A 21,101-nucleotide genomic window follows, 5' to 3' on the forward strand; every position below is an offset into this window, starting at 1 on the left:
TTCCATCTCCCTAGCCTCCCCCTCCCTGACAGTACTGGGGTTCTGGCACTGCAGGAGGGGGGAGAGGTCTGAGCCTGGCTTGGCTGTGTCCTTGGTTTTCTGGTGGATAATTGGAGACAAGAATTTCATGGACTTTCCTGCCCAGGCTGGCTTTGAACTGTGCTCCTCAGATCTCAGCCTCTTGAGTAGTTGGGATTACAGGCATGAGCCATGGGTGCCCAGCTGGCCTCACTTTTGATGTTTGTTTTCTTTTTGTGAAGGGATCTCACTATGTAGTTCAGAGCTGGAAGTTCTCCTGTCTCAGCCTCCTAAGGGCTGGGGTCATAGGAGTCAACCACCATACCTGGCTCTGAAGTGAGTCTTTGGAAGTCCCTAGCTGGTGGAATTGAGACGCAATATGAAGTGATGCTGTTTCTTGGGAGCCAGTGTGTGTGCAGTGGAGGCACACTGTCCAGCCCCCCACCCCCCTCCCGGCTCCTGGACAAAGCCGGAGCTCTGACCTGTGCAGGGGTCTCGCACAAGCAGGAGGACATCTCCCCGTATTGGTGTTTTGTTTCACCAGCCATCTGCGAATCTTACCAATCTATTTTGCACCCTTGTAACTCTGTAAGAACACCGACACAATTAATGAGACCCTGCTAAGAAACGAACCGGCAAGGTTCCCAGATATGTAGATACCGCGAAGAATGACCCACAGCTCCGCTTAATTAAAACCCCATGCCAAATGTAGCAGGTTTGCTTAAATTGCTTTTTATCACTAGGCAAAAGCCACGCATCTGCATCGAGCTCACCGATTGGAGCCCTTACCCTGATATACAAACAGGGGTGGGGCTGTTAGGGAGGTGATTTGGGGGTGGCCTAGGTTGTGTGTGTGTTCTGTGGGACTGGTGCTCAATGTCTCTGTCTCATACCCTAAACCAGAACCTTCACCTGAGCTTCCCAGTCTCTAGAACTGTGAACCAAAAATGCTTTGTTGTGAGCCTTATAAACCTCTTGCATTGCTGGGATTACGTAAGTGAACTACCAAGCCCAGTTTGTTTGTTGAGATGGGGGGTCTTGGTAACTTTTTTCCTGGGCTGCTTGCCCTCAAACTTGGATCCACGTGATCTCTGCCTCCTGGGATCAGGGAGGTAGGTGTGTGTGTGTGTGTGTGTGTGTGTAGAAACCAATGTGCCTGGCCTGTCTGCTACTCCCAGTCCTCCTGAGTTATTTTCTTTGGCAACTACAGACTCTCAGGAGCTTCATATTTTGCTTTCTATGTCTATCTCTGTTGCTGACTTGGATTGGTTGCTTTTTTTTTTTTTTTGCTTTTAGTGATAGTTTTGTATATGTGTCTATGATATACGCAATTTTGGGTCTCCCTCCCACTTGTTTTTGCACTTTGCTTCTCCCTTCCCTCCTCTCTGAAGCCATCCTGCCTGGCTTCAGTTTCAATCCTAAATCATAGTTTTCACACCTCCTGGTTGGCTGGGACAACCAGAGGTTCACACCAATGCACCAGCTCTCTCTCTCTCTCACACACACACAAATCCTTTATTTGTGAACTTAAGGTTTTGTTTAGTTAGCATCAATTAGTTGTACAAGGAGGTCTAATCTGTTTTTAAATTAAGATAATTTTTTTCAGGGCTGGGAATGTGGCTCAGTGGTGGAGTGCTTGTCTAGCACGTATGAAGCCCAGGGTTCCATCCTCAGTACCACATAAACACAAAATGCTGGAATTGGCACTGTGGCTCAAGTGCCAGCCTTGAGCAAAGGAAGCTCAGGGATTGTGCCCAGGGCCTGAGTTCAAGCCCATGACTGACCAAAAAGATTTTTTTTGTTGTTTACCAGTTATACAAACAGGATACAATTCCCTAAGGTTAAGGTGAGAAAAAGCTCCCCCTCTCTCCCAGCTGTCAAACTGAATTGTCTCCATCTTGTAACCTGGTCATCATACTGTCTTTTGGTTATTTGCTTCTTAAGTTGTAGCTTTGCCTCCAAAAGGACAGCACCCCCGCCGGGGCCTACCCAACTTCCTTATCATCATAGTCACCAACTGTGAAAAATTGTGAGCCTGACACCTTCGCAACAATGAGAGGGGGTTGGGATAAAAACCAAGCAGATTGCCAGGCACTGGTGGCTCATACTTGTAATCCTAGCTAATCAGAAGGCTGAGATCTGAGGATCAAAATTCCAAGTCAGCCTGGGATGAAAAAAATTAGGCACACACACACACACCGAGCTCAGAAACAGTGCCTAGTCCCTGAGTTCAAGCCCTAGGATCAGCACAAAAGAGCAGAGACAGAGCCGGGTGCCTGCTAGCTCTGGGAAGAGTGGCAGTGTGCCCATCTGCAGTGAAGTGAAATGCCTTAGTGAAACCTCCTCTGTCTCCTGTGTCTACTCATTCTCTGGCATTGGAGGGTTGTCCTGCGTTTCCAATATTATGAGTACAATGCATCGATCACTGTCATCCCTTGTCCCCCCATCCCCTCTTTTTTTTTTTTTTTGGTTGTGGGGCCTGGGTGCTGTCCCTCAGCTCTTCAGCTCAAGGCTAGCACTCTACCACTTGAGCCCCAGCACCACTTCTGGTTTGCTGGTAGTTTGCTGGAGATAAGCGTCTCTCAGACTTTCCTGCCCAGGCTGGCTCTGAACCTCGAGCCTCAGATCCCAGCTTCCTGAGTAGCTAGGATTACAGGCATGAGCCACCGGCGCCCGGCTCCTCTTTGTTTTTTGGAGGGTTGGGGAAGTCAGGTCATGGGGCCTGAACTCTGAGCCTGGGCGCTGTCCCTCAGCTCTTCAGCTCAAGGCTAGCACTCTACCACTTGAGCCACAGTGCCACTTCCAGCTTTTTTTTTTGCTTATGTGGTGCTGAGGAATGGAACCCAGGGCCTCATGCATGCAGGGCAAACGCTCTACCACTGAGCCACCTTCCCAGGCCCTCCTCTCTACTTTTTGAGACGAGGTCTCAAGATTTTTTTTTTTTTTGGTCAGTACTGGGGACTTGAACTTTTTTTTTTTCTTTTATTGGTCATGGGGCTTAAACTCTGGGCCTGGGAGCTGTCCCTGAGGTCTTCAGCTCAAGGCTAGCCCTCTATCACTTGAGCCACAGCACCACTTCTGGTTTTCTGAGTGGTTTATTGGAGATAAGAGCCTCATGGCCTTTCTTGCCAGGTCTGGCTTTGAACCACACTCCTCAGATCTCAGCCTCCTGAGTAACCAGGATTACAGGCATGTGCCACTGATGCCTGGCTTGAACTCTTTAGTTTTTTCACTTAAGGCTGGCACTCTAGCACTTGAGACACATCCCCACTTCTCTCAGGAACTTTTGGCTCAGGGTGGCCTTCATCCTCCATCGTCCCAATCTCTGCCTCCAGATTATAGACTTGCAGGTGTGGGGCTCTGCACCTGGTTGAATGTTGGTTTTCAAGGCTGAAGTCATACTGGCTGCAGCTGGTCACAGGACTGGGAGGTGGGGGTGCTCCTGGCTCCCCAGTGCCCAGGGTTTGTGGCTGTGGGGCAGGGAGATGGCGAGGTGGCCAGGAGGCCGTGCGTCCCAGCCCTGCCCTGGGAGCACCAGCAGCAACGAGAGGGTTACGCGGCCCCACCAATGCAAATGAGATTTAATTAATACTTTTCATCAGCTGCAAATATACCTTCTGAACCCTATTAAAGCCATGAATATGCAAATATAGACCTTTTTAATTCTCATTTTCAAGGACCTGGTGTTTGGGGTTTGATTAGTGAATTTCGTTAACAGCTTGTAAACCTGGTATGAAATTTAATTTCCACTTTTAAGTTTAAAAAAAAAAAAAGGAAAAAAAGTCTGGGGTCTGTTGGTAGCTAACTGTGCGGGTTGCACTCTGACCCTGGGGTGCTATTGCTCCCTCCCCTACCCCACGGGTCTGACTGTAAGACCATTCCCCCCTCCACGGCAGACATCAGGGAGGGAAGAGACCTGGCCACAGTCACCAGCAGGTTGGGACAAGCCAGCATGGGACCCAGGTGCTGACACCCAGGCAGGGTGTGCTGGGCTGGGAGGGGGACACCCCGGGGCAGGGTGGGGGAAGGCTGAGGGGGTCAAGCACCTGGCTGTACCCCTGGGTCCCGTGCTGGTCTGTGGTGGCAGCTGCTGGCTGCTTCCCTGTGTTTCTCAACCCCAGAGGGCATCAGGTCTGGTTGTTACAAGGAGACCTGCGGAGACCCCACTTCAATGTGAGGGCTGATTATTTCTTAATAACACGTCACCATGTGAGTATGGCAACATGGAATGACCCGGCAGCTGAGGAGCCTTGCAGAGGACAAAACTGTGCCCCTTTTTCAGGGACCCCCTCAGCACCTCAATATGGCTGGCGAAAACTGAGGTGAGCTGAAAGTAGAAAGGACACAATGATTTCTAAGACTCAGAACCAAAAACGATTGTATTTTATTACCTCCGATTAACATGCTGAAAGAGTAACATTTTGGATCTACTGGATTATATAAAATGTGAAAATTAATTTTAACGGACTGGAGGCATAGCTCAAGTGGCAGAGCCCTGCCTAGCAAGCACAAGGCCCTGAATTCAAACCCCAGTACCACCAAAAATTCTTTTCAATCACTTCACCAGCTTTTAGTGGGGCTATTAAAAAGTCTGAAGTTATGATGTGGCTTGGTTATTTCTTTCTCTTTTAAAAATGTTTCTTTTGAGCTAGAACCTTACTTGGTTGCCAAGGCTAGCCTGTACTCAAACTCTTGCTCAGCCTCCTGACTGTTGGGCTTACAGGGTGAGGACATAGCAAACAGGCTATAAATATGTCACTACAAAGCCAGGAACCAGTGGCTCACACCTGTAATCCTAGCTGCTCAGGAGGCTGAGATCTGAGGATCATGATTTGAAGCCAGCCTGGGCAGGAAAGTCCATGAAACTCTTATCTCCAATAGGTTACTCAGAAAAAGCTAGATGTGGTGCTGTGGCTCAAGTAGTAGAGGGCTAAACTTGAGCACAAAGATGCTCAGGGACAGAGCCCAGGCCCCTTGACTGGGGGAAAAATAGTTACTGTATACTGTAGTATATACACAACATTGCAAATTATTATTTTGTCCTAGGCTGCAACTCAAATTTGGTAACTGATGCTTTTTCTCATTGGCTGGTGACAGCCCCAACCCTGCATAATTGCAAATTATGTGTCCAGATAGTGAGAAAGGCCAGCTGGCTTGGCCATGGTAGCAGAACCCACTACCAGGAGGTTTCAATAAACATTCATTTACATTCTCCCAGTGCCTGAGGCTGGCAGTGTGATGCCAAGGTGTAGTGCCTACATGGCGTGGCAGCACACACCTGTAATCCCAGTTATTCAGGAGGCAGAAGTAGAAGGATCTTAGTCTGAGGCCTGTACCAGGGATAAAAAGTTAGTCATACTCTATATGAAAAACAAACTAAGAGTGCGAGGACCGAGGGCATGGCTCAAGTGGTAGAGTGCCTATTCAGCAAGTGTGAGGCCCTGGGATCGACCTCCAGTACCACCCCAAAAAACAAGAAGGCATGGGAGATGGCCTCTCTTCATGGTTTACAGATATAATTGTCTTTCTGCTCAAGGTGGGCTGGCACTCTACCATTTGAGCCACAGCCCCACTTCCGGCTTTTTACTGGTTAACTGGAGATGTGTCTCATTGATGTTTCTGCCCAGGCTGCCTCAGATCTCAACCTCCCAAGTATTGAGGATTACAGGTGTGAGCCTGCACACAGCCATGTCCTGATCTTGTAAGAGTCTGTCAGATTGGAGCAGGATCACACAATGACCATACTTCACTTTCCGTCATGGGCCCAGGGGGAGGGCAGACCCACACCAAAGTGTGAGCCAGAATGTGATCCTAGAACTTGAGTTTGTCAACTTTTAAAGATAGCATTAGGATTGGAGGAGTCTACAGCGTGCAGAGTGTGGCGGCTTTGCCGTCAGCGGAGGGCTGGTCCCCCCGCCTTCCTGCTCCACGCCCCGAGTGTTCTGGATACAGTAACACAGCCCCACGAAACCCACAGCGATGCCTGCCTGGCACATTGCCAAGACATATTGTTAAGCGAGAAAAACCGAGCTGCAGAACAAAACACAGTTATTTTAAAAACCACACACACGCTCCGAGGAAACAAAGCCAGGCACTTCGCACGCACACACGCATGTAAGGTGTGCAAGTCCACCCACAGGCGGGAAGGCTTGGAATGCAGCCAGAGGAGGAGGTTTTTCCTTTTTACTCTATGTTTCCCTTGTATTGTCAGAGCTTTATTTGTTTGGTTTTAAGTTAAAAGTTAGAACTGTGCAGTGGAAGATAAGGCAAAGAAAGGAGAGAAAATGTGAAGTGTAAGCGCGGGCAGGTGTGGAGTATGGTCACACAGACTGGGTTTCAGTGCGGCCTCTTGGGTCCTCTTCTGCTGTGTGACTTCAGGCCAGGCCCTCACCCTCTCTAGACCTGAAGCAGAAATTCAAGTAGCACATGTGTGTAATGACATGGGCTCGTGCTTGCACACATAACCACATACCAGTATAGATAGCAACTCAGTACAGGTATGCGTGCTCACGTGTGTGCAAGCACAAGCCACACATATGTGAAGCCCAACACACAAGCCTTGCACACATACATGTAGAACTCATGTACATATAGCCATGTCTGTGTGCACATGAGTACACACATGTGGAACACATTTGTGAGTTCATGGCCTTGAAGCTATACCACGGGGCCTCTGAGCCGCCCCTCCCAGGCTGTCTCAGGATGAAGGCCCTGCCTCACTGTTGCCCATTTGATGACAGTTACACAGAAGGAAAATGGGTCCCGTCTGATTCAGAGCTAGGGTAGCGATGGGCTGAATTTGTAGCCAGGAGAGCTGGGTTTAAGTCCAGGCCCAATGTAGACCGAATGTGACAGTGGGCAGCGGATCCCCCTGCCTTGCTGATCTGGGCTTGGAGACTTGAGTTAACCCAACCTGCAGGCCAGGCCAGGCGGGGAGCGACATGGAACCGGGGAAGCACAGGGCCAGAGAGTTTGTAGGTGTGAGCTGTGCAGACCTGCACTGGCTGTCTCTGGGCAGCCTGGCCACCCCCTCCACACAGGTGGAGTGGGAGTGGGCAAAACCTGGACCTGTGCCCTTCTGGGGGCTCATGCCAGACCGTGAAGGAAGAGTTGATGAGGAACTCTGCTAACATCCTGTGCTGGCTGTCCCGGGCCCAGGCCCAATGGAAGGGCCTGGGGCTCTGGGAGGCCCAGCAGGTGGCCCTGCCCTGCCTGTGGGGGAGCTGAAGGAGGCTCAGTAAATCCTGTTACATCCTGGCAATTACAGTTTATCACTCCAGCACTAATCCTTTAAAATTAGTCATTAGTGGCTTAAGAACCATTTAGCATTGGGCACTCACTAAGGAGCTGGTGGCAGCCAGGGATGTGCTATGACCAAACTTCCTCTGGCCTGGGGCTGGCCAGGACCCTATATGGTGCCCTTACAAGCCAGCGTGGGTGTGACAAACCCAAGTGGCAGGTTGGTCCATGCATGCCAGGGCACGGACGTGGGGACCTTTTATTCTTGGTCTGTCCAGACATGCATGTCCTTGGGGCTACAGGTGAGGAGGGAGGCGCAGAGAGGGCCAGCTGCCTACCTGAGGCCAAACAGCGGTCCATAGTAGAGACCTGACATGGGCTAGGCTCCTAGGAGTTGGTGTGGAACCCAGCGGGTCCGGGTTACATGTGGGCACATCCACTGGGGACCAGGCACCCCTGGGGCAGGAGATGCACAGAGTCAGATGAGGGCACTGGAGAGGAAACTTTATTTCCCCAGGCCAGGACCCTCAACTTGTGTCCACAGCATCCCCACTGGGGCCCAGGCAGACGGGAACTGTACAGTACCAATGTGGGCAGGGGACATGCCCAAGGAAGCGGCGCACAGGGCGAGATTGCTCAGTGAGTACACAGGGCTCAGAGATGAGAAGGGATGATGTGGGGGCTCTGGCTGCTCCCCTGCTGACTGTTCGACAGGGCTAGCCTGGGATGGCTGCCGCGATGGCTGGTGCGGGGCTAGGCTGTGGTCTGGCGGCTGAAGAGCTCGAGGGTGAGGGCGCTGAGGAAGGCTGGGATGCTGTCCTGGCGTAGCAGGTGCAATTCAATGAGCTCAGGCACTGAGCGTGAGAACTCCGTTTCCAGCAGCTGCATCTTGCAGCCCGAGGGTCCCGAGGCCTGTGGGTGGGAAACAGCAGGGCAGTCAGCAGTGGCCAGTGGGGGTCTTCTGCCCTCCCTCCCCACACAACCCCCCATGAAAGGGAAGGGGGAGGTGACCCAGCCTGCCTCCATCCAGTCACCAGTCCAGGGGACTGAGAATTCACCCTGGGCAGCTGGCCTTTGGGAAGCCCCAGGTACCACAGGTGGGTGCAGAGGATGAGGCCTCCCGGTCATTGCTCTTCCTCCTGAGCAGGGAGGGGCTGTGTTGCACTGGATACCGGGGAGCCCAGGCACCCTCCCCAGCCCGGGGACCCTACTGCCATTCCCCAGGCTCATCATCTGCACTTTGCCTGGCTATGCCCTTCTGCTGGGGGCTGGGGTCCCCCCATGGGGGGACAAACCTGGAGCATCTTCCAGGCTGTGTGGGGCTCAATGAGCAGCCCCTCTTAGACTCAGTTTCCCTGTTGGGGTGGCCAAGGCACTGAGTCCCAGATGTCAGGGGGCTGGGAGGGGGATGCTACACAGTCCAGGATGACCCAATGAAAGTTTGGTGCTAGAATCTGTAATTATGACTGAGGGGGCAGGGAGGGTCCGTCACCTGATAACCAGGGCAGCTCTAGGCTAGGCCCGAGTGCCAGGCTGAGCTGTGGAGTGGATGTGGGGAAGGACTGTGGGTATCAATGGGGAAACCAAGGCCCAGAGGCCTGAGGTTGGCAAAGGTACTGGCACGTTTGGGCAGAACAGCAGCGCTCACTGACACCCCTCCACACCTCACTGCAACCTGTTCTGGGGTTTCACTTGCCAGTCAGTGTCACCCAGGCTACACTGGCCCAGGATGGGCAAGGTGAAGGAAGGGTTGTCCATGGTGGCCAGGAGAAGCAGCTGAGCTCCAGGCCAACAGGCAAAGGGCACAGAGACCAACCCAAGCTCCCCTCCAAACACAGGTCTGACTGATGGTTGGTACCCAGTCCATCTCTCAGGTTAGCCCAGAGTCAAAGAGGTCAATGAGGAGCTGGACAGACGGCTGGAATGCACCGAAGAAGTGGTCATCGGCAAAGGCAAAGATGCTTAACAGCACTAAGCGCAGGGGATGTAACTCACTAAGTATCACATCCACTAGGATGGCCACCAAAAAAAGAAACAACCCACAAATGTAAGCCAGGCTCTGGTGACTCACGCCTGTAATCCTAGCTACTCAGGAGGCTGAGATCCGAGGATCATGATTTGAAGCCAGCCAGGGCAGCAAAGTCCGTGAGACTCTTATCTCCAAAAATCTACTCAGAAAAAGCTGAAAGTGGTTCTGTGGCTCAAGTGGTAGAATGCTAGCCTTGAGCACAGAGAGGCTCAGGGACAGAGCCCAGACCCTGAGTTTAAGCACTAGGACTGGCAAAAACCCAAATCAAACCAAAACCAAAACCAAACCAAAACACCAATGTGGGCCAGGCAGGGTGGTGCAGGCCTGCAGTTGCAGATACTCAGAAGAAGATTGGGAGGAGGATGGTTCCAAGCCAGGCTGAGCAAAAAAGCTAACAAGACGCCCATGCCAACCACAAGCTGGGAGTGTGAAGAGCTAACCCAGAAGGGGCTGCCTGGGAGACCTTGGTGTCCCCGGAGAACCCCTGAATTATCTGGCTCATTGCCCTCCCACCCCGACACTCCTGCTGCATGGCCATCAATGTGTGTGCAGCTCCCCTGTCTAACCTGTCTGGCTTGTTACCTGTATTTTCCTGTTTTCTCACTCAAGCTGACCCCCAGCCTGTTCTCGCGGCCCATTAATACATTTAGACTTGTCATAGTTCAACACAAACCATTTTTAAACAAAAATAAGAGAAACCACTCTGACCTTTTCCCAAGAAAATCCCTTCATTTCTGCCTTCTGCTCTTGACTCTCAGCGTTTCCCCCTAAATGTCAGCGGCCGGCAGCAGCAGCTGTCGGGGAAGCAGAGTAGCAGGGGGAGGGGTATCTAGAGCCCCTTCTCCCCTAAGAATTCAGGGAGTCCCTCTGGGTGCTACCCTACCCACCCCCCACCAGATCCTGGTAATTCCTCAGTTGTCAGCTCTGTATCAGCTTGTAATGGACAGGCAGGGACCAGAAGCCCCCGCAGAGCTGACTGCAGCCCACCAGCCTCTGCCCACTGTGCCCACCCCTATGTGCCTGTCTCCTGCCTTGTCGGCCCAAGGTACAGCCTGTCCCAGCTGCCGTGAGGCCCTCAGACCATGTCTCCTGACTCGATTTCCCCAGTGTACCGTACTTCACACTGGCAGGGGGCTGCCCCCCCTCCAGACCCACTTGGGAAGCAGCCAGGGGCTTATCAAAATGTTCAGATTGAATTATGTCCTGCCGATCAATCTCTGCTCCGGCTCTGCCATGTTCAAATGCCACCCGGCCCCCAGGTGCCTTGTAAATCACCATAATTAGGGGCTGTTCACTTAAAATTAGAGCACAATTTTTTAAAAAGCAAATTGCCCAGTAAGACGTGTTGGCTGTGGCTAGAAATATTTATGGGCTGCCTGCGTGCTCCGTCTCTGGCTTTTTCTCCCTCTGTATCTGTGAGGAACGAGCAGCTATGTGGCCGGTGGGTGCCTGGGGGAGATGAGCCAACCCAGCCTTAACCAAGTCACAGGCCTGCACTTGACTGCTCCGACAGCATACAGGGTTTCCCTGGCCCCTTGGACAACGGGTAGGGTGTCCCCCGGGCTCCTCAGACAGAGGGCAGGGTGTCCTCCAGGCCCCTCTGACAGTGGACAGGGTCTCCCTGGGCTCCTTAGATAGCACACAAGGTCTCCCTGGGCCCCTGACAGCAGCCATGGTCCCAAGCCTCAAGTCTGGATGCCACAGTACTCAGTGGAGCAACACAGAAGGTCTGTGGGCACAGGACACACTGGACATGAATCCTTGCAGTGCCCAGGGCTCAAGGTCCTTTCATGCCAGGCTTGCCACCCTGAAACCCAGTGATGCCCTACTAGGGTCTAAACAGACTCTTCACCATGTTGTTGGGGTAAAGAGGCTTTGGGTGGGTGGCAGAATGGCCAGAGGCCAACAGAGACCCCTGGAGAGTGTACAGGAGATGTTCCATGCCATTCCACTGCCCATTACCTGCAGGTGTGAGGTGGGCAGAAGCAGAACTGGGGAGAGGGTCCTGTTAAGAACAAGGGTGCCCTCCCCAAGGGCCCTGGACAAAATCCCATAGATGAAGAAACTCCACAGAGGAGGTGCCTAGAGATCAAATCCATATGAAGCTTAAAATGCAAATTCAAAAGAGAAAATCTAAAATAATAAATCATCCAGGATATGTACATCTAATTACTTTAAGACCTGGGGGAATTATTTTAATACTTTTTACATGTGATATGGTTTTGGTAGATGAACAGAAATGGCCCCCGGCTTCTTGAAGAAGTGGGAAAGTCTGGGGTGGGGACAGAGAAACACCAGCAGAAAAACACAAGGTATGGGTGCATCCACAGCAGTGCCTGGAGGAAAATGAATAACCTAGGTGCAGAAACAAGGCTCCTGAACTGAGGCAGAGGACTGCAGTAAGAGAAAAACAAAGAAACACCCTGAAAACAAGCTACTGAACCAAAGCCAGTCACCTGAAAGCCAACCACAAAATGGATAAAGACCCAACAAAAGTGACAATTCTAGAAACACAGGAAGAAGCAGAGCAGACCGGGGAGGCCTCCTCCACGCGGGCACACAGCAAAGCTTTGCGTTCCAAGGTCTGATAGTGCAGGAGTAGGGGACCAACTCCTGAAGGCCACAAACTGCCACACCTCAGCCAGGATGAGCAGATACCCACAGCCACTGATGAAGCCGACTGCACACTAGACAGCTTCCCCAGAGGAAGCTGTCTGGGTTGCAGATTGCAACCCAGAGGATCCTGCTGAAGATCAAACCAAGAGTTCATTCCAGTTTCTGCAGATTTTCCAGGAAATGTGAGAGGCAAGGCATCCTCACTGGGTACTAACTCAGTGCTCAAGACAAAAGACAGCAGACACCATTCACAAGACAGCAGATACCTGCATGTGCCTCAGTTTTATACTCTGCATATACCCCCACAATGCAACCAGACACACACACACACACACACTGATGGAAAGTCACATACAATACAACATACAACACACACTCACATGCACATGTACACACATGCCCCCCTCACAAACAGCCTCATAGAGTAGAAAGTATAGACCAGTCCTCAACAAATATTACCAAATTGAATGTAGTAATATACACAAAAGAATGCAACTTGTGCTAGTGGCTTGTACCTGTAATCCTGGCTACTCAAGAGGCTAAGACTCAAATCAAAGTCAGCCCAGGCAGGAAAGTCTGTGAGACTCATCTCCAATTAGCCATCAAAAAGTTGAAAGTGGCTGAAGTGGTAGAATGCCAATCTTGAGCAAAAAAGCTAAGGGCTGGTGCCTGGGCCCTGAGTTCAAGCCCCAGTACTGGTACCAAAAAAATTGCTACACCATAAGCAGGGGGATCCATTCAAGTGTGCAAGGCCAGTTCAATGTGCAAAAAAATTGGTCAACATTATCTACCCATCAATAGGCTAAAGAAGAGGACAAGAAGTTGATGGCCCTGCTAAGGCCAGGAGTCAGCAAGGCTGCACGGTATTGGGCCTGGCATTCAGTAAAAGAAGGAGGTGGCAAGTGCAGATTGGAAGGGAGGAAATGAAGCAGTTTCTACTTGGAAACGACATGCCTGCCCAAGTAGAGAATCCTACAGAAAAACTCAGAACCAACCAGTGAGTGCAGTAAAGTTGTAGGAAACAAGATCAATACACAAATATCAATCCTGTTTCTATAGAGCAATTGCAAACAAATGAAAAGCAAACCAGGAAGGAGAATATTATTTCCACAACAACTGTCTCTAGGCTGAATGCGACAAAAGACCAATGGAAGGGATCCAAGGAATATTCCATAGACACAGAGATACAATGTTTATGGCCATAGTCTCTATGAAAATTGCAGCAAAATTTGTGTAGATGTAGTCAGAGCTTAGAATGCTAAAGCACATGTGGGAAGGGACAGGACCAAGGACAGGCAAGCAATTCCACAAGGCCAGTGGAGGGCTCACCGGCCAGCTGTACTGTGATAGTGGTACAGAGGCCCTGGGTGTAAATTGCAGTTCTATATCATAAACATATAAACCACAAGCCAGTCCAGCCCACGTTTCCATTTCTGATTCCCAGCCTCCAGGACATGGTACAATGGCTCCTAAGCCAGAAGTGACTATACAGCTTTGGAAACCATGTAGAGCGGTAGCAATGGGCAGGCCAAGGAATGGTGGCTAAACACAGCTGCTGTGATGAGAATGAAGGTCGGGCATTTTCTGAGGCTAAATAGAGGGCACCATTTTACCTTTCAAGGCTTTCCTCCAAATTATTTCAAATAAATCTTGGGGTTGCCAAGCAGCACATGTCTGGCCTGTGAGATGAAACAAAGCAGCAGTGTGTGCCTGGGGGCCATGGACAGTAAGAGCGGGCACCATGGCACGGGTGGCAAGACGCTTGCTCTCTCCAGGAGAAGCGGCCTCCCAGCAGAGCGGAGGAGATGCTCGCAGCCACCAGGTCGCCTCGGGGGAACCTGCACATTTGTTATTTTAAGGAGACTGGGGGGGGGGGTGTTCTGGTGGAAAGATCACTTACCTTCTAGACTGTTAGCTTAACAAACACAGAGGAAGAACCAACTCTGGACGAGAGGGATTTGTTTTCAAACTCCAATCTAATTAGACCATTACAGTGTGACAAAGGAGGTGTGTGTGGGGGAGTGTCCATGGGGGTGGCAGGTGCTTTCTGTGCACCACACGCTCCACAGGGAAGACCTTGTTTGTGACCTCATAGGCCACCATGGACCATGACCTACAACAACTGCGCCAATGCTTTTAGAAAGCCTGCATGGCCGAGGGGACATTCACAATGTGCAAACCTGGCCCACGACTAGATTTTCCTATCATGTGCTTCCCCTCTAGAAGATCTGTCCTGGCGTCCCTGGCACATGGGCCAGGTGCCAGCCCTATGTACTATACTGTTTTATGATCACCACCTGACACCACCCGCCTGCTGTAGGACAGGGCTTGTCCCCAGGATAGAGCTCAGGGAGCTGGAAGGACCAGGGTAGAGGCCAGGCATAGTCCCACCAGGATACTGTCCTGGTCCAGGCACCCTCAGACCCACACCTGCTCTCAGTCAACTGTCTTTCCTAAACTAGCCCCCATGTGGTAAGAAGCCCAGCTGCGACCAGGGAGGCACGCTGGCTGTGTGTCTGCAGGCACCATGCGCTAAGCAGACACTGTTCCAGGTGTCATCTTGTCCTGAGCCCAGGCACTTCTGTCTCACATTCCACAATGGTGCCGCTGAGCCTGGGAGTGGAATGGCTGCCATATGGGAGGGAGGGGCAGGGAGAGGCAGGTGACCATTTCATGTGGGAAAACGAGAGGGCAGCAAGGTCCACAAGGGCTGTAGCATGCCTGGCTGATGTTCTGGAGCCTGGACTGCCCCAGATCACCCCAGCAAGTGCACGGCCAGGGGCCAGCACACCGGAAGCTCTCCACCCACAGCCACATCCCAGCTGCTATGTGTGTGTACAGCAGCCTTCCTGTCTCAAACTCGGGCACATCCACCATACTCGTCTCCTCTTTGCCACTGCACTGGCCTGCTAGAGCCACTGCCTAACACCTGAGGCTCTATGTCCACTGGATGCCCACCCTGACTTCCTATGCTTGTCTCAGGCTCACTGACAGGAGTGGAGGAAATTCTCCTGAAGACACGGAGAGCTAGCCATTAAGTCTCAGTGGGGCTGGGAGGCCCTGGTGACTTGTTATGGCCTGGCCTGCACCTGTGCATGCCCAGTGGGGCTGCCACAAGCTGCCAAGCAGCTGGGCTCAGGCCCAGGGTGCATGGGTGCATTGGGGGAAGCGGGCTGCTCCCTTGGGACTGTCCCAAGACACTGCCATCAGGAGCTGAGTACCAGGACCAGGCAGTGGCTGGGTGAGGACAAGCGGGACAAGACTGAAGATGAATGTCCGGCACAAAGTTCCAAAGAGAGGGAAGTGGCAAAAAGGCACGTCCAGCACCGAGAACAGCCGCCTAGCACCCTGCTGCTGTGAGCCGAGGCAGGCGTCCAACACGGCCTGTGCTAATTATACCCACGCTGGGAGTTCACCGTCCCGGCTAGGGGTGACCTTTCCCTCCAGAGCCTCACGCGGGGAGGGCAAGGCTGGGCCCCAGCAGCCCAGATGAAGCACAAACCAACAATTATTATTATTACCCGCCTTCTATTTATGAGCACTCCTCTTCCTTGTGGGGATCCATTTTAGAGCTGCTCACAGCTGTTCCTGCAGCCCTTGGGGTGTGTGGATAGCCTGGCGGTCAATTCTGGTAAGTCTCAGGATGGACACAGGGGCAATTAGGACCAGGTGAGGAGGGGAGAGAGATGGGGATCCTGAGGGTCAGCTGCAGTGGCAAGACTCCAGAGCCAAAGAAGGTGGAAAAAGGAGCAGTGGAAGACTGTGGGACAGAATGGTACCCATGGCCATGTCCTAGATGGGGGGACTGGGGGACCCTTGGCACAAATGGTTTCTGGAGTTATTTTCAAGGAGCCACCATGCTTGGCATGAGATGTGGCAGAGATGCAGAGGCCTGGGCACAAACCCTGGATGTCCTTTTCATTTGCTCTAAGACTCTTAGCTCTTCTTCCCCTGAGCTCGAGTTTCCTCCAAGTGAACTGGTCACAAACACTGGCTGCTCTCCCTCAGAGGGTTGATAGCAGCTCAGATGAGACAACCTGCCTGCTATGCTTGGCATGCTCCCAGCCAAGAGGGACAGAGAGGCAGGTTCCCTCCCCATCTGGAACAGCCAAAACACCAGACACAAGGTATACAACACAGTCACTAAACCAGAGGGGACAAAGGGCCGAATCTGGTGGAGGAGACAGAGTTGAGCCGGGGTAGCCAAGATGGCCACTGCTGCAGGGTAGTGTGGAGAGCAGGAAGTAGAGAGAATCATGCAGGGAGTCAGAACGGATCAGCTCCAGAGAATAGGGAAACTACCTGAGAACAGGAAAAGCCCAAAGGACTAGAGAGAAGAACCCACAAAAGCAGCATCTGAAGTTCTTCCAGGGTTGGAAACAGTGCCTACCACCTCAATCAGCTGTGCTAGAGCCTGACACCTCCCAGGGCTTGAACAGACACAAAGAGGATCTTACCTCAGGAGCTGGGAACAGTAAGCCCTAAATGCTACTTGGATAGTCATTAACCTTAAACCATGACTTGAAACTCACTCTGAGTACCTTAACTGCATCCCCGAGCAAGGCTGAAGAGTATTCTCAGGACCACAGGATTATCTACACCCAGCCAGGTGAGGTCCATGGTACCTGCATCCACTGCTGGTCACTGGGCACATGGACACCAGGTAAACAGTCAGGACAGCATGATACACAGGGAGGAGGAGTCCATCTTGAAAGACTGATGGACTCCTGAAAGACATCAATCTCAGAATCAGATGGCACTGGGACTGAACACCGAGTGACATGTAACAAATACAGAAAAGAGCTGAGCTGACCCATTACAACGAGATGTACAAGACATTATGTCAAAAAAAAAGAACTTTACAACTTTGGTGCTTGGAGGGAGGTGGCGGGGGAGGGGGGGAAAGGGGTGGGAGATGGACATGGGAAGGGAGGGTAAGGGTAAACAAAGGAGGAGGCAACAATGCTTGATAAGAAATGTACTCATTACCTTGCTCATGTAATTGTAACCACTCTGTATGGTATTTTCACAATTAAAAAAAAAAGAGCTGAGCTGGTCTAAAGACAAAAATGACACTTGTGAGATGAGACCCACAGTGGATAGACCAGAGCACAGGGGACCATGTAGAGAAAGATCAGTGACACAAACAAAACACTGAGACTGTGCATCAGCCTACTGATGCGCCATGTCACGTGGCTGACCATGTATACCTGGAGCCCCTGAAGCAGAGGCTGGAGATGGGGGTGTGGTGGATCCTCTGCCCTAGTTCCTCTGCTTCTGCTTAGATGTGGCACAAATACCTGGGTGGTTCTTCTAAGGTCACTTATACTCAGTATGAGACTGCTTCTGCCATCCTTGCTTCTTAGGGCTCTGATAAAGCCAGTGGCCACCTCGTACATGGTTATGTGGCAGGGAAGTAAAAGTGGCCCCTAGCCTTGTCACTGAGGAAGTGAGGCTATCGAATCAGTGACTCATGAGGAAGGAAATCTGCTGACAACCATGTGTGAGTCTAGGGCCAATCCTTCTACACAGATACCTAAAATGACGGCAGCCCACAAGAGACCCAGAGTGTAGCCATGTGCTCAGATCCTGGCCTCACAGGAATTATGAGCACAAGGTTCTAGTGAAATGTGCAATCAGAGATGCCAGCATTCCTCTCACAGTAGCTGACAGGACAGGAAAGTGGAGCACTGGGGAGGCGTGGAAGCTCCAATACTACCACCAGCAGCAAACTCCATCTCCTGACACTGATGCCACATTTCAGAACTATACTCCTCCTTTTCAGGAAGCTCACTCACAGAACATACCAGACATGGACCCTAAAACCAAACTCAACAAACTTAATGATCCACATCAAATGCTATACTCTGTCAGGCAATCACATTAGAAATCATTAGTGGTAGAGTATCTGGAACTTTAAAAAGTATCTAAGTCATGAAGTGACTTACTCCTAAATAACCTCTGGGTCACATGGAAATCAAAAGGGATATTATTAGCAACGTGACCTGAAAAAGAATAAAAAGAAAATGCCAGAAGTGCCAGGATGCTAATAAAGCAGAAATCAGAGGGAAATTCATGGCACCAAATATGTCTATATTCAAAAAGGAAAAGGCCATAAACCAATGACGGCAGCTAAAAAAAATCAGAAGAAGGTAAATTAGATCCAATGTGAAGAGAAGAAAATAATGACCAAAGTAGGAATCAGTGTGTGCCTTTGTACGCGCATCTGTTTTGGCTAAATCCATCTGATGCTGGATCACATTGTGTGTGTGTGTGTGTGTGTGTGTGCATGCGCACGCGCACGCGTGTGTCACTGCTTCCACTGGCTGCCCCATTCTCTAGTACACACGGCATTGCAGGAGGTACCAGTGTCCCCACACGCTCCCCAGGACATGGTAGGCATTCCCACCCAGCCATTCACAGGAGGTAATGGTGTCACACACTTTGCACTTCCCTCATGACAGATGGTGTTGAGATTTGCCATGCTTTGGCAAATCTCATTATTTAATTTCTAGGGTTTTCTGGGTATGCTAGCTATAACCCACTCCCCCACCCCCCTCAGATGTAAACAGTGAGATCTTTTCCTCTGTGCTGTAGCTTGTCCATTCCTTCTTTTAACGTGTCCTTTGAAAAGCAGAAGTTTTAAATTTTGATTCAGTTTATCAGTACTTTCTTTTGTTGAGAATGCTTTTGGTGTCCTACTAGGAAAATGAGTTTTCTCTGTTTTTCCTTCTGGAAGTTTTACAGTGTTACACTTACGTGTGCAGTCCATTTTGAGTTGCTTTGTGGATATGGTACAGGTTCTCTCCTTTTCTGTGCACATAGAGAGCCCATCATTCCAGTATCACGGTCTGAGAAGACCTCACTATCTTCAGATTCAGACTTTCCACAAAAGCAGAGGCGTGCTCAGCTTCTAAAGAGGCTGACTCCAGATCACCCTGGGGCATACTGGCGTATTCACAATCCATCTCCCAGCTCTGAATGCTTTCTCTGAGCCATGGCTGCTCATTTGTACGAGCAGGTGTTTCACATCTTTTCTCCATTTATTCCTAAGTATTTCACATTGTGATATGATAGAAGACATTACTTTTTAATTTGTCTGTTGCTAGTATATAAAAACAATTCTTTTATATATTGGCCTTTGCATTCTGCAACCTTGCTCAACTCCATCTGATATTGGTACCAGCAGCTTCCTTGTACACTTTAAATTGTGTGTGTGTGTGTATCCTGGGGCTTGAACTCAGGCCTGGGCACTGTTCCTGAGTTTTATTTTTTGCTCAAGGCTAGTGCTTTACCACTTGAGCCACACACTTCCAACTTTTTGGTTGGTTAACTGGAGATAAAAGTCTCACAGACCTTCCTGCTGGGGCTGATTTTGAACCAGGATCCGAAGATCTCAACCTCCTGAGTAGCTAGGATTATAGGTATGAGCCACCAACACCCAGCTCCTAGTATTGAATCTTCCATACAGCAATGTCTTTGAGTCTGGTACTTGTCCTTCTATCCATCCAAATTTGATATGTTGTTTCTTTTCATTTTACAGGACCAGGGCCCTGCTAGGTAAGTGCTCTAAAACTTGAGCCAGGCCCCCCCTCCCTTTTGCTTTTAAGTTTATTTCAAATAGTGATTTATTTTTGCCTGGGATGGTCTCAGGTTACAATCCTCCCAATCTCTGTTTCTGGAGTATCTGGGATTATAGGTGTGTGTGCCACAATCCCTGGCCATTTTCTTTTTCTTGCTTTATGTATCTGGCCATACCTCCACAACAGTTGCAGAGAAGATGTGATAGTGGGCACTCTCCTCTGATCTGAGAGTGAATCATTTGGTCCTAAGCAGTAATAGGGCCCACTGAGTGCCACTTAAATACCCTTCTTCAGGCTGTGGGACTCCTCATCTAATACTACTCTGCTGAGAGTTTTCTTGAGCCATGTGTGGTGGGATTTTCATATGCTTTTTCTCTTTTACTGACACAGTCTAATGGTTGTGCTTTCTTACTCTGTTATTGTGTTGAATTACTTTGGGGTTTGTATTTTCTACTTTGACCCCACTTTTTCTCTTTTTCTTTTGTGTTGGTCATGGGGCTTGAACTCTGGGCCTGGGAGCTGTCCCTCAGCTCTTCAGCTCAAGGTGAGTGCTCTACCACTTGAGCCACAGCACCACTTCCAGTTTTCTGGTGGTTAATTGGACATAAGAGTCTCATGGACTTTCTTGCCTGGGCTGGCTTTGAACTGCGATCCTCAGATCTCAGCTTCCTGAGTAGCTAGGATTACAGGCATGAGCCACTGGTGCCCGGCCTGATTTTTTTTTTTAAATGCCAGTACTGGTGATTGAAATTTTGTCATTTTTGTTGGTTAACTGTAGATACAGAGTCTCATGGACAGAGTCTGTCCCAGGCTGGCTTTGAACCACAATCCTCAGATTTCAGCCTCCTGGACTAGGATTAGAGGCATGAGCCCCCCAGTTTGACTTCTACTTAATTGGGTCACCTGTGGGAGCCTCAGAGCTCTGCAGCCTAGCCCACTGCTCATGTACCACACAGCCATTCAGAGATGGGCTGTGAAGGAACCTCGGGCCATAGACATGGGGGTGCAAGTGTTGCCTCCCTGGGAACCTATCTCACAAGGCATTCAGCCTGTAGGTCACACATGGCCAGCAGCCAGAGGTCCTCCCAGCCTCACCTTCTGGTCCTGAGGAGGACCCCCGTGGTGGGTGGGGCAGTCCCTGTGTGGGTCTGGGCACCGGGGAAATTGCTCTGACAGGCAAGGCTGGCAGGGGACTTCTTCCCATCCCACAGCACAGCAGACACTCCCACAATAGACTCAGGCACATGATAGCTGCGGCTAGACCTGACCTCAGTGAGCAAGGGGGGCAAGCAGAGAGCCAGGAAGGCCAGATGACTACAGAATAATTCTGGGGGCCTGGTGGTGACTGCACAGCAGCCCCTGGACCATGCCAGTGGATGGTGGTGCGATGGCCCTAGTGGTCCAGCCTGCCCTGCTGAGAGCAGCTGTACTTTATGGGCAGCTGTGGCTCTGGGGGGTTTGAAATGGGCCTAGTAGACCTGAATGACAGCCTGGTGCCCATCTGTGCCAAAGCTGCCAGAGCATACTGTCACCTCTGCCACCACCAAAAGTCACATTTTTCTGGTTCTAGGTTAAAAATATCCCAGTGACTGACATGACTTTCAGAGGGGCGAGGA

General features: G+C 50.8%; 1 protein-coding gene across 2 annotated transcripts in view; it reads right to left on the reverse strand.

Moving 5' to 3' along the window:
- Positions 1 to 5,653: 5,653 nt before the first annotated feature.
- Positions 5,654 to 21,101, reverse strand: part of Mad1l1 (MAD1 mitotic arrest deficient-like 1 (yeast)) — a 299,325-nt gene continuing 283,877 nt past the window's right edge. For both annotated transcript variants that reach the window (XM_013023364.1, XM_013023363.1), the window contains exon 18: positions 5,654 to 8,169. In XM_013023364.1, the coding sequence (XP_012878818.1) occupies positions 8,011 to 8,169 (159 nt within the window). In that variant the 3' untranslated portion in view covers positions 5,654 to 8,010. The remainder of the gene's footprint in view (positions 8,170 to 21,101) is intronic.

Source organism: Dipodomys ordii, unplaced genomic scaffold (assembly GCF_000151885.1).
Source record: "Dipodomys ordii isolate 6190 unplaced genomic scaffold, Dord_2.0 Scaffold68, whole genome shotgun sequence".
Lineage (NCBI taxonomy): Eukaryota > Metazoa > Chordata > Mammalia > Rodentia > Heteromyidae > Dipodomys > Dipodomys ordii.